This window comes from Marmota flaviventris, chromosome 3 (genome assembly GCF_047511675.1).
Source record: "Marmota flaviventris isolate mMarFla1 chromosome 3, mMarFla1.hap1, whole genome shotgun sequence".
NCBI lineage: Eukaryota > Metazoa > Chordata > Mammalia > Rodentia > Sciuridae > Marmota > Marmota flaviventris.
In genome coordinates this window covers 25,743,552-25,756,582 of record NC_092500.1, presented here as the reverse complement: position 1 = coordinate 25,756,582, position 13,031 = coordinate 25,743,552, and the positions used below count along the sequence as shown (strand labels likewise).

The 13,031-nt window shown below is 44.0% G+C and overlaps 1 protein-coding gene across 4 annotated transcripts in view; it reads right to left on the bottom strand.

The window, feature by feature from the left end:
* Window positions 1-882: 882 nt before the first annotated feature.
* The window catches only part of Tmcc3 (transmembrane and coiled-coil domain family 3), a 230,390-nt gene continuing 218,241 nt past the window's right edge, over window positions 883-13,031 (bottom strand). For all 4 annotated transcript variants that reach the window (XM_027953201.2, XM_071609635.1, XM_071609637.1 and 1 more), the window contains 3 exons: window positions 11,218-12,134; window positions 9,464-9,599; window positions 883-5,196 (listed from right to left, as the gene is read on the bottom strand). In XM_027953201.2, coding sequence (XP_027809002.1) covers window positions 4,894-5,196; window positions 9,464-9,599; window positions 11,218-12,134 — 1,356 coding nt within the window. In that variant the 3' untranslated portion in view covers window positions 883-4,893. The remainder of the gene's footprint in view (window positions 5,197-9,463; window positions 9,600-11,217; window positions 12,135-13,031) is intronic.

Below are 13,031 nucleotides of genomic sequence, written 5' to 3'. Positions count from 1 at the left end.
GCCCGGAAACAGAGGGCTAAAAAGGCAGGATGGTGAGCAGGCAAAGGCACAGAAAAAAGCCCCGCTTCACTGGCCATACCTTGGGGAAAGTGTGTTGGAGCTCCAATCATCCAGATAATGGTGACAACCTTAGACTGGTCCAGTTGAGTTCACATGCCATAAAATAAAGGTGCTTTGTAAAGACTAAAGTAGTACAAACAAGAACCCCACTGGTGACCTGCTCATTCTTGCCCTGCATGGTCATGGGCCACCTGAGCCAGCACTGCATCCTTCTTCTCTCCCCGATCCCTGCTCATGAGCTCTGCAGTAGTGCTCACCAGCACTTCCCCTTTCCACAGCCTAGGACTTGTTTCCTAGCATTCCAAGTCTGACTATGAATAACCACCATCTTTCCCTTACCCCAGGGCTCAAGAAATGGACCATACATACGTCACATCTTGCCAATGTCTATGGAACAGAGGACTTAAAATTAATTTAAAAACTGATTGGGGAGGACAGGGGTTAGGAGTGAATAGACAGAGCACAGAGAATTGTTAGGGCAGTGAAGCTATTCTATATGATGCCATTATACATCTGTCCAAAGCCACAGAACCTGTAACATCAGGGTGAACTCTAACAAAACCATGGACTTTGGTTGGCTATGTGTGGATACTGGTTCATGGATTGTAACAATGTACTACTCTGGTAAGAAATGTTGATAACGGGGGAAGCTGTGCCTATGTGGGGGTAGGAGATAGAAATCTGTACGATTTTGCTAAAAAATCAAAAACAATATATGTTTTAGGCACCTCTGTCTAAAACTGCTTTAAAAAATAAAGTACATTACAACTGATTTTATACACACATACACATTTGCTACTAAGATGAGTCCGGACGAATGTGAAAATTTAAGAAAGCTAACTCTTTTATTTAACACCAAAGCTAATGTCAAGTGTTTATTTAAAAAAATAATGGCACCTGCTTTGAATTCATTGATGACACCACCATGGGGTGGAGATCTACAGAGAAATTACAATTGTAGTCTGACGTGAAACTATGTAGTATTTCACAAAATGGAAATTCACAAACATCACAATCAACATTTCCAGTTTCTACTTTCAAAGCCGCTAAGTGTTGCCTAAATGCATCTTAAACAGCACATTTTGTTGAAACATTTCTCTTAGGACAAACATGGCAGACATGCTTTAAATAAATTAAAACTACAACACATAAATCATTCCCAGAACAATCAAGGTACATTACTTTCCAGCTTTTTATAAACGGAATTGTATTGACTTCAGAAAACCGTAGGTTAGTTCTACCTCTACCTTAGGGGTTACCAAGCTCCTGTTACCTGGAATTTTTTAAAGCTTCTTACTCACTTTTGTTGTGAATAGGCCAATCTGATTGTTTTCAGATTTATCTTTTAGAGACTCACTCCCTTCTAGTGTGTGTGCTTAGCCTTCTTACCCCTCCAGATAAGCCTGAAATTTGAAACAATGCCATGTCTTCACAACCCCAGCCCACTCTTCAAAATTAAAGGAACAAGCAAAATGCATTGTTTAATCACACATTTTGAGATTAGTATTTAAGTTGTTTCAAACCAATACAACTCTATCTGCATTTAATGTAAAAAAAATAAATAAATCGTTCCCATTCAATGCAAAATAATTTGGTATTTAAAATTCAACCGAAAAGGACACATGTAATTAGTTGCCTGAGGGAAACTAGTTCCTTCTGTATTATTGAACCTATAATTAAACCTGATATGCTAGAAAAGTGACAGGGCAATAAATACACACTGGGGGCAAAATCTAAATGAAAGTAAGACTGACAAGGCAGGAGGAGGGCTAAAGCCAGGAGAATGCTGATCCACAGGATAATTACCAAGCATCTCCAAAGTGAAAGGGGTGTTTCAGAAGATTCCACCCTATCAGTAGGCTGTAGGGATCATGCCGGCCTGACGGCTGTGTCTGCTGTCCAAAATCAGCCCTGGAGTGCTTTAGGTGCTGCTTCACTGTGTGTGTGTGTGTGTATGGGTTTTTTTGTTTGTTTCAAGAAAAGGTTTTGTTCTGGCTTAATCATACCCCCAAAGAGGAGCTGAAGTAATTCAAAACCCACAAGAATTTTTAAAGTTTTTGTCTTTAATGAACCATCATTATCCTAGTTATCATGATGATAATAGGTCACTGAACAACCTGCCGCTAGAATCCCACATCTTAAATGGCTCACTAAGGCTTATGCAGTGACAAGGTAATTCACCCAGCCAACAACTGGTGTTTGTCTTCAGACAGGCACAGGATTTTTACTGCCAAGGAAAGGTGCAAACAAGGGGCCAGGTGACTTAAATGTCAATTAAATCTCCGATTCCAGAATATGTCACAGCCATATCACTATTTTTTAACTGTATATTTATAAGATGTTATTTCATTAAGAGAACAAACAATAAGAGGTATGTTCCTTAAGAGGAGAATATGGAAAAGCGTGAGAAAAAAGCTTCATGAACTTTCCATGAGAAGTTAAAATAAATGTGCATGTAGGCAGAGCATGTCCAAGTGAAAACAAGGTTATTTGACACTTAGTGAGAGTCAATGGAAATATGAATTTTTAAAAGGAATTCACGATCAAGTCGGATGATTTAGGCCCTCCACTATTTCCAAATGGAGCCAGTTTCTAGGAGGTTCTGTTAATGGCTACAGACTGGAGGGGGCAGAGCGTGCTGCTTCTCATTTTCTTCTCTCCTCTCTTTGGGGAGAAGACACACAGATTCTAGGTCTGAGATGTGTCAGTCACAGCAAGGGGCTGGCAGAGAGTGGCGTGTGCCCTCACAGAATGGTGCTCTCTTCCTGGGTCCTTCCAGAGCTCTCAGCCTCAAGGTAGAAATCCCACTCATTCCCTCTGAACTACCAGCAGCATCGACACCCATCCCACCTGTGGCATGTCCAAAGAACCCCTCAGAAAGATCCCCAAGCAGTAAGATGAGCTCAGCTCCTCTTAAGGATAAAGGCTGATGCAAGCACACCATTCTTTCTCCTTCCCTGCTCTCGACCCAGAACCCTTGTCTGTCTGCTGGATTCAATGGATCACAGTGTATACAGTCAGCTTGGGAGCCCTGGGGGTGTCTGGCACAGAGAGGGGACATAACCATGCAATGGGGTGGGACTAGTAACTCCCTTGTCTCCAATTACAAAATACTTTATAACCAAAGATTTCATGAAACAATGTTTATTGTTTTAAAAAAGCTTCAGTCTGGAATCTGGGATTGCGGTTGAACAGTTTGTGAATTTACTAAAAACTACTGAATCTTACATTTAAAAAAATAGATAGGTTGAGTCGTGTCTCACGCACACGTGCTAGACTTTGTAGTAAATGCTCAACTCTTCCATTCTTTCAAACCATGGCACTGTCACATTTTTTCCAGGGAGATTTCCCTAAAAACAACTGTTAGCAAAATATTGCACTTAATTTAAATCCAGGAGAGCTGACGTCTTCTGGAAGAAAATCTACATTAATCTGCATCTTTACACCGGCCTTGGGAAGGTGGGGGTGGTTACAGGAGGAGGAGGAGGGGCTGAATAGCAGTTCTCATTAAAATCGCCTATGTCTTCCTTTTTGTTTTACAGAGAAATAGATTTAAAAAGAAAGTAATATCTGAGCTGAAGATAGTCCTGTTTGGAGGATTCTAACTTGTGAATGCTTTCCTTCAGTGGCAGGGTGGCAATCTATTACCTTGGAACTTTTCTCAGTGAGATCCTAAGAGACAGATGGCAATCTTGGCTCAAATTCTAGATTTAATTTATTCTATTCTTGCTGGCCTTTCACATCCTTAAAAGGACCCTCTCAATCTCCATCCAGGTGAATGGCTTCCACTCATCTGGTCACAATCCAAATAGACCAAATGTCATATCTTCCTCATGCTTTCAGTTTCAGTGTTCCTACCTCAGTGGATGTTAGCTTTGCAAACTACAATTTTGCGGTCCTTCTTCAAGAAAACACCCTGCAACACAAGCATCATTTGATTTTACTTCCTGAGTAAGTATTGCCATCTTCACAGACCTGAGTAAAACCGATCCCACAAAAATCCCTTCCTCAAAAGGGGATTTGTCACAATTAAGATTTGCCAAAACACAAAACTCTGGAATGGTTTTCACAGGGCCCAGAATTAACAAAGCCAGTTTGTTGAGGAAATGGAAATATTTCTGCATACTCCAAAGGTTATTTGCTAAGGAATTAAGACAAAATCAGGTGGTGGTTCCCTGGGAATAATCCTAGTGTCTTACCATTTAAAACGCAACAAAACTTGCAAGATAGACCGGTTGGATAAACAGGTGTAAGATTTCCACATTATGAGGTCATGTATGATTGACTACTGAACACTGAGTACATAGGGACATATGCTCATCTGTGCCAAGTGGGACAGATTATACAGAGATCTGCTATACTTCCTCAGGCCACAGGTGTTCAGCATTGCCAATGCCTATATTTCTTCTCCTCCTCAAATCATGTCATATCCTTGCTGTTTACAGGACACCACAACCACCACAAAGCTCAACTGTGACAAAAGATTTAAGGGAAAATAGAGACGGAGGCCCCTTTTCTTCTAGGTTGCTAATAATGCCAAGGGCTCAAGAAATAGGGATTCACCATGCTGGGCTCGTCCGGTGGGCAGGGAATCTGGTCTGATTAAGGCAGTGAGCAATGTGGGGAGAGCTCTGAAACAGATTCATGTTAACCAAGTACAGGGACTGAGTTGGCAACTGCTACCGAATTAAGAGAATTGTAGTTATTTACACCACACAGTTCCAGTCCTTATAATCTTCAGTCAGCACAACTGTTCATTTAAAAATTTGGTAGTCTGCACAGTTTTCATTAGAATAAAAACTTGGGAAAACATGAAGGCAGGAACCAGTGGCTTCATCTTGGTATTATTATCCTTTCTATGGCACACAGAATATGGTCCCAGTTTTTGCAGAATATTGCAAGAATCGTCACAGCAAAGAAGGTGCCAAGAATGTGGAAGCGGCTCTTCATCATGGGTGAGACGAACTTGGCGATGGTGGACACGCACACCAGGATGACAGTCATGAAGGCCAGGACCACGTTGATGCACTTCCCCAGGAGCACCCTGGCGTTCACGGCGTCTGTCTGCAGGGTTTGCTGCTCTTGCTGGTGGAGCTCCAGCTTAGAAATGCGAGTCTGGCAGGATTCCAAGGCTTCCTGTGGGCAAGAGGACAGCGAGGATCAAACGCTGCTGAGATCATGAGCAAAACGTGTGCGCACATGCAGACGTGCACACCCCAGCTCAGAACCTCTTAACGCCTGAGATGCCTCAAATCCCCACGCCAACAAGGAGGACGATGACAGACAAAGCCGAAAAACAAGAACCCCAAGGCTTGTTTTATCCTGCTTTTCATGCATTGAATGAGCATGTGCATACAACCAGAAAACACCATAAATGAAGAACTGTGGTTAAGTTTTTGGACTACACCTGTATTTGAAGTAAAGTGATTTGAAATTTGGCATCTGTTGGTATCATCAGGGACAAACCAGGGGTGGGAGAGGACTGCATTTTGTGACGGCAGACTGCTTCATTTCTGGCACCTGCGATCCCCCACTGCTAGTTCTCACGTCCACTGCTTAGCCTATACAGTGACTTTGGAGAAAAGTGGTAGGAGGGCGGCAGAAGGAGGCAGGCAGGACGGAGAGCGGGGCAGCTCTGCTCCCATCGGCTCTCTGAATGCTGTGCTCCTCAGACCACCACCCCAAGCTACCTTCCTAGATGTTGTGCATTCCAAGGTCCAATATCTAAGACACGAGGACTCTGAGTGCACCTCCAGCTGGCAGTCCCCTCCGACACTGTCAGCTCCATCAGAGCTTCCTAAAAGCTCCTCCAATGCAACAGGTCAAGGTGCATTCATATACTGCACCTGCCCAGTGCCTGCACTCAACCCTCCCCTCCAGCACTTCTTCTCAGACTGTGAAGCACCATGATCCTCACACCAGAAGCTTGAGAGGCACCAACACCCTCTCATCTAATCCATTACCTGCTCCATCAATGAAACATCCATGTCTATCTCAATAGTCCATCTCTCTCCTCCCAGTTGCCACCCAATCTATGTCACCAGGATCTCCCACCTGCAATGACTATATACAAATCTCCCCACATACACAACTCATTTCCCAACCCCATGAATCTATCTTCCTTGTATCAGCCCAAGTGATCTCCTGAAGATGCATATCTGTGACATTGCTTTTCCTAATATCATTCAAATCTTCACCACAGGCCTTGGGCATCTATGTGCATGGCCAGGTTTGGTCACCCCCTCCTGCCTCACTTAATGCCAGTCACCCCGCCTCCCCATGCTCTGGGCAAACTGGCTTTTCCCAAGTTCTGAAAAGGAGCATATACTTAACATCCGGGCCTTTATAAAATCTGTACACTCTGCTTGTAGTATGTGTCTTTCCAACTCCTACCTCTCTCTACTTGTTGATCTCCCACTGGTCTTTTAGGTCACACCTTGAATGTCACATCCTGAGGGGAGATGTCCCTCCAACCAGGGGACATGAGCTGCATACAGACAGGGCCTAGGCCCACCACTCCAGCACAGAGCCAGTGCTCCACACAGCATGTCACCTGCTACGCACTGGCTGAATATAAAAACCCTGGGTGCCAGGAACAGAACGTGAGGTTCGGGAGAGAAAAGCCAGTGAGTCCCTTGGGAGAAAAGGACGTCACTATAGAGTAAGGCCCCTTTAGTTCACTAGCCTGATGTCTACATCATTTGCCAGTATCTTTATGCGATTAAAATAGTCATCTTTGCAGGTTTTAAGCAAGCATAATGGCTTCAACGTTGATTTGTTTTTCTTCTGCTGAATATACGCTATGGGCTAAAGAACAGGGTTCTGTTACTATAGTAACTTTCATCATACTAGGCTACCAACCAAAAGGATAAAACTTCCTCAGATCTTCACATGCTAAACAGCGCTGGCTTTCCGCAGTAGCAGGCACGTGCCCAGGAAGCAGGCATGCTTTCCAACAGCAGGCCCAAGGCTTCCCGTGCTACAGACATGGTATAAAAAAGGTGACAGAATGAGGCGGAAAAAAAAAAAATCGAAATTTCAGGCACAATCATTCATCTTTGACTGGGTTGATTAACTGCTTGTACAAATGAATTTTAGAATTGCCTGGAACCACTGTCAATTTTTTTTTTTTAACTAAAAGAAAACCCCAGAAAATTAAGTAGTGAATTGCAAGGAATTTTGATTACAGGACCTAGAGATATTAAGCCCCACAATTTTTAATATTTCTTTGGATCCAGTATTAAACTTACTGGGGATGAGAACACAGGGGTTATCTTCAGATAGTCTTAATTGGGAATTCAGGGCTAAAAGGACGGGGGGGACTCTCAATTGCTTAAAACAATAAAACGTTGTGTTCCTGAAGGCAACAGCCACCCTCATCCATCCCAGCTCGTCCCTGTTACACGCCTGGTTAGAAGAACCGAGGAAACAGGAAGAGGTGAAGTTGGCAGGCCCACCTGCTGCAAGCCCTGAGGACTGTGGCTACTCAACAAGAAAATAAAGTCAGCCAGACGTCTATGCTTTAAATGTATCATCCGGTTTGATCTTCTTGGCCTTTTCAAATATAGCTCATTAATATTTCCATTTTATAGATGAGGAAACTGAGGCACAGAACATTAACATCCAGGGTCACACAGACAGTAAACAGTGGAGCCGGGATTTGGTGCCCTGCAGTTATTTACACAGGTGTTCTTTTTACAATTTCAAGCTAGAGCTGAAAACCAGAAAATGCTGAAATGAACGCTTCTGAATATCTCAATTCCCTTTGTGAAGTCCCTCCTTTCATCTTTACCCCTAGAATGTTTCTTAGAAAAGAGAACAATATTAACTCAAACCATCCCCTAAACAAGAAAACTGAATGTTCAAGATACAACCCAGTGACACTCTAGGCCTGTTCTAAAATAGAATGACCTAGTAAAAGACTATATCGTCCACTAAGCAACATTTAACAGTTAAAATGGGTTCAGGCTTCTCAAACCAGTGGGTGGTGAAGGTGTCTCCTAACCTAGGGCAGAGCCAGCAATCCACCACGTGTCTTTGGCACTGTGCTCTATGATGCTTTGGTTCCCAGAATGGTACAAGCAGACATCTGTGACTGCACAGGCTCAGCCCTCCATACAGGGTAGAAAAAAACCTGTGCAGATGAAACTGCAGCTCACACACTGCAGGAGAAATCACTATCTTCACATTTCAATTTTCTCCCTTGTAAAGTGAGGTTCACTCAAGACTGCTGGTGGCCGTCATAGAGTGGGAGAAAACAGCCACTGTCTCCAAAGAAGAACATTACTGTAAGGCTACATTTTTTTTTTTTTTTTTTTTTAAAAGAAAGGTGATCAAGAAGCCGAGGGCTGTTTCATGACAGTGGTGGTATCACATTAGGAAATTCTGGATGGGCCTTTGTTCATACGGATCCAGTTATCCCTTTCTTCTATCCACTGGGACCCTACCTGGCCCTTCCAGTCCCACCATCCTCAGGAGTTTAATTCACATTCATTACTTAGGACAATGTGCAAGACCTTACTCAGGCACTTCACCTCTCTGTGCCTCAGTCTCTATATTTAAGAAGTGGAGCCAATAATAGGAACAACCTTAACAGGCTGTTGAGTAAATGGGGGGAAAAGGAGACATGTAAAGAAGGGCTTTGCTAGTGTTGTCACACAGGGTGCTCTTGAATGCCTGAAATTCTTACAAGCATGAAAGATACCCTACAGAGGAGCAAACAGGCTTGCTCAGGACCACACAGCTGGTAACGGCTGACCTGGGACTGAAGCCTGAGGTTTACCACTGAGTCACCCGCCTGCTCCCCCCTGCTGCATTTCTATGGCCTTAGGGTCCGTGCCACTCATCCTGGCCCTTGCTCACATGTCTCGGGCCCCTTGGCGTTGGGTTATTCACCATCTCAGATAAAGCTTCTTGAAGGCAAGGTCTGTCTTATACTTTAAATTTCCTTGCCCTGTTAGTGGGGACTGAACTCAGGGGAGTTTTACCACTGAGCTAAATTCCCAGCTCTTTTAATTTTTTTGAGACAGGGTCTCACTAAATTGCAGAGGCTCTGGCCTTGAATGTGCAATCTGCCTGCCTCAGGCTCCTGAGTTGCTGGAATTACAGGTGTGCGCCACCATACCTGGCTTCATATTTTAATTTTTTTAAAAATCATTTTATTATCTTGAGGTAGATAATAAATACTTGTTAACTGAGTTAGGCAGAAAGTGTACAGGATACAGACTTAGCAATGTCTATAACATGCGCTAATGGGGTCAGCAGGTGGAGAAGAAATGTTGTGCAGAGAAAAGATTTTGTCCCCCACACCAGGAATCCCGTAAGCTCTAGGATAATTAAGTCCTCAACACTGAGCCCAGGGGAATTCAGGGGCATGCATGTCTAGCCAGGGGAGGGAAGGCACCTGGATGTCCCTGGAGCGCTCATAGGCTTGGTAGGCCACCTTCTCCTCAGCGCTGGCCAACTCCTGCTTCAGGTTGGCCGTCTCATGCTGGTGCAGGTCCGTCAGGTCATGCAGCTGGTCTTCCAGGCGCTCGTACCTTGACAGAGAGGGGAACCCATTCTGAGCGAGGCATTTCACAGGTCTTCTAACAGCACATTCTAGGATGACGTCCTTTCAATCTTACTGCTGCCAGGGCCCCTTGGCTTGTTTCCACCCCTTGGCAGGCCATTTTTCCAAAAATTGTAAATATAGTTGTGGGATAGCCCTGAATTCCAGCTCTGGAAAGAACTGGTCTCTGGGCTCTTAATGTGGTCTTCACCTTCGAGGTTTCACCCAATCCCAAATCTGGCTTCTCCACCCATGTCACACTAGCACCTGAACTGGTGGCAGGGACACAGGACAGAACTCATGGGCCCACACATTCACCAGGGCTGTGCAGGACCCTGCCCAAGGCAAGGACCCAGCACATTTGCAGTGGCTTCTCTGTCTTCTGGCCCCACAGTACCTGAGGGTTTATGGCCAGAAGGAAAGAGAGGCCGTTACTATCAGCTTCTACTCTGCAGCTAAATTCATCCCTGCCCAGAGTATATACTCATATGGATACGCTTTGTGGCTCTTGGAACTTAAATGTCAATAAAAAAAATTAAACCTGTCACAAAGTACAGATTGGCTTATCAGGTATCATTTACCAAAAGTCCAAATCTAAAGTAAGAGGACCACCGAGATTCCTGTTCCCATGCTCCGCCCTGTGCAGAGAGGACTTGTCTGTAGTGTGAAACCTATGTCTGCTTTAAACAGGATGGATGCACTGTTTGAGGAAGATGACTTAGCTTGGAATGACTGTGATCAATGCCAGTTCTAGACGTTTATGTGGGTCACCTGAGAGAAGAGTTTTTTTTTAAAAGGAGACAAAAAAAGTATGATTCAGATTTAATGATTTTCCTGGTATGGCTATACAGGTGCCAAATGTTGCAATTATTGTAAACAATCCTTTTAAAGGTCTCTTAAGTAATACACAAAGTGATTATATCATAGGTACCACAAACTTTTTTTTTTTTGGACACCAGGGATTGAAACCAGGGATGCTTAATCACTAAGCCACATCCCCAACCCATTTTATTTTTATTTTGAGACAGGATCTTGCTAAGTTGCTCAGAGCCTTGCTAAGTTGCTGAGGCTATCCTCGAACTTGTGACCCTCTTGCCTCAGCCTCCTGAGTTGCTGGGATTATGGGAGTGCACCACTGTGCCCAGCTTACGATTACTTCTGAAAACTATTTATGGTGAAAAAAATTTAACGAATAAAATACAGCACATAAAAATACATGAAGACTTCAAGACCAACATACCAAATAAAACCTATCTTGTTGTACAATGATTAATTTTTATATGACTGTTATAATAGAGGAAAATCAAATATATAACTCTGAATTAGTGCTAATAAAACTATAACAGAAGCCTTCTGAGTAAGTATCTTAATAGGCGCATGAGTCAGACTGTATAGTGATATTTTAAGAGACCCACGCATATAATGATTTTCTCCAATTGTTACAAATCATGAAAATTGGAATTATGAAAGTTGGAAAGAACTATTGATCCCTAAATGCCTTCTGATCCATAGCCATATTTATTGAAAACACGTCACTTTCAAGTAGACAAACTTTGCAGTTAGTTACTCGCACTTCCAAAGAATTCCAGCAGAATGCTTTGACATACCTGTACCTTTCCTCTTGCAGGGTCTGAGAAATGAAACCATATTCCCTCTTAAACTGCACCTTCAGTGCCTCGATGTCCTCTGCCAGCTGGGCCTGGGTGTCCTTGATCTCCCTCAGCTCCTCCAGGATCATGCTGAGCTTGCCCTGGCTGTCTAGCGTGCCAGCCCCACCAGCCCCGAAGGACTGGTTCCCATTGCTGTCAGCCGAACCTGATGTGCCGCTCGAACACTCGTCATCGCTGCCGTACTTGGACTTGTTCACGATGGTAGCACTGCCCCCGTAGACCCTTGCACTGGCCTCAGGCCTAAACTCCTCTAAGGAATTTTTTAAGTGCGCGATGTTGTCGGCGCTGCCAAACTTATTTCGAATCAAGTTGGCAAACTCTCTGGACTTATTGAAAACGAACACAGGTGGAGTGAGGGATACCCCGGGCATGCCCGACTTACTGCTCTCCATGCCATGGGGGGCAGTTCGAGACTTCACGTGGGCATCTTTCAGAGAGTGATGTATGTCCTTCAGATTGTCTTTGGAAATGTCCTTTGAGCCTCTGGAGGCTCCATTCTGTTCGATCTCTCGGAGCTTTCTGTGATACTGCTCTAACTTCTTCTGCAGCTGTGCAATGGAGTGAGCCGACTTCTGGTTCTTCTTCTCAAAGACCTGCTTGATGCGCCCCGCCTGCTGCTTGTCGGCGCTGCTGACTAGCTTCAAATATTCTGCGACATTCCCATCACGGGATGTTTGCTCAATTTTGATCTGTTCTGTTACCTTCAGAATTTTCTGTCTCAGGTTGTCTGCACTGAGTTTGACCTTGTGGAAGTCCAGGATGCCATCTGGGACGTCAAAGTTGAGGTTGGTGTCCGACCCCCCACGGCGTATGTTCCGGGGCAGGCTTAAGGTATTCATATCATGACGTTCTACCTGAAAGAGACCGAGGCAAAGCACTTTAAACCTTGATGTCAAGGAGGCAGTTACTATGACAGGATGTGTGCACACATGACAAACATACTTTAAGTTCAGATTTTCAAAGTGCAGTTTTTATGGGATCAACACTCTGTACCGTCCAAATTGAAGGCAGGAAGCCCAACTCTTTCCGACACCCCACGTATACTAATTAGACACGAGAATCGTGTCTGCAGGGCATCCCATTTGCTGTCAGAAAATGCAGAATGGAATAAGGTCACCAGTCTGTCCTGGTTTCCAGGTGACTGGGAGGCCTGTCGTGCCCTGTCTCCGTTATGGGAAACGCAATTGTTGGCCAAGAGAAGGAAGAAGGAAAAAGGAAGTAAAGATCCAGAAGGTACATCCATCAGCACAAGAAAATTATTTTTTTAAATAAATAGATGTGATTGGAAAACACAATGCAAGGTAAACTTTAGTCACTGAGTAACACAGCAGAATCTAGAAACAGAAACAAGTAACTCCAAACCATAATCAGTGATTTTTTTTTTTTTTTAAAGAAATAATGTCAACCCAAAGACCACACGAAATAGCTTTCTCACTCACAGGCCACGGAGGAAAAAGAACTGCAAAGAGCCCTGAGCACCCTCAAGGGGAGCAGGAGCCTACAAGGGAAAGATCGTGCCAGGTGACCTGGGTGTTTCAACAGACGTCACCTTGTTGGAACCGCATTCCTGTGCTAGGCCAAGGACGGCTAAATCCATAAATGTGTAGAAACTGAGGGTTCCAAGAGTCAGGATTTGAATCCAAATCGCCTAACCCGAGTCTTCTCACCAGTGAATGCACCCTACTCTGACTGTCCTCAGAGGATGAACACTAGGTCTCTGCAGAGTTTAAGCACAATCTCCAAACAACAGC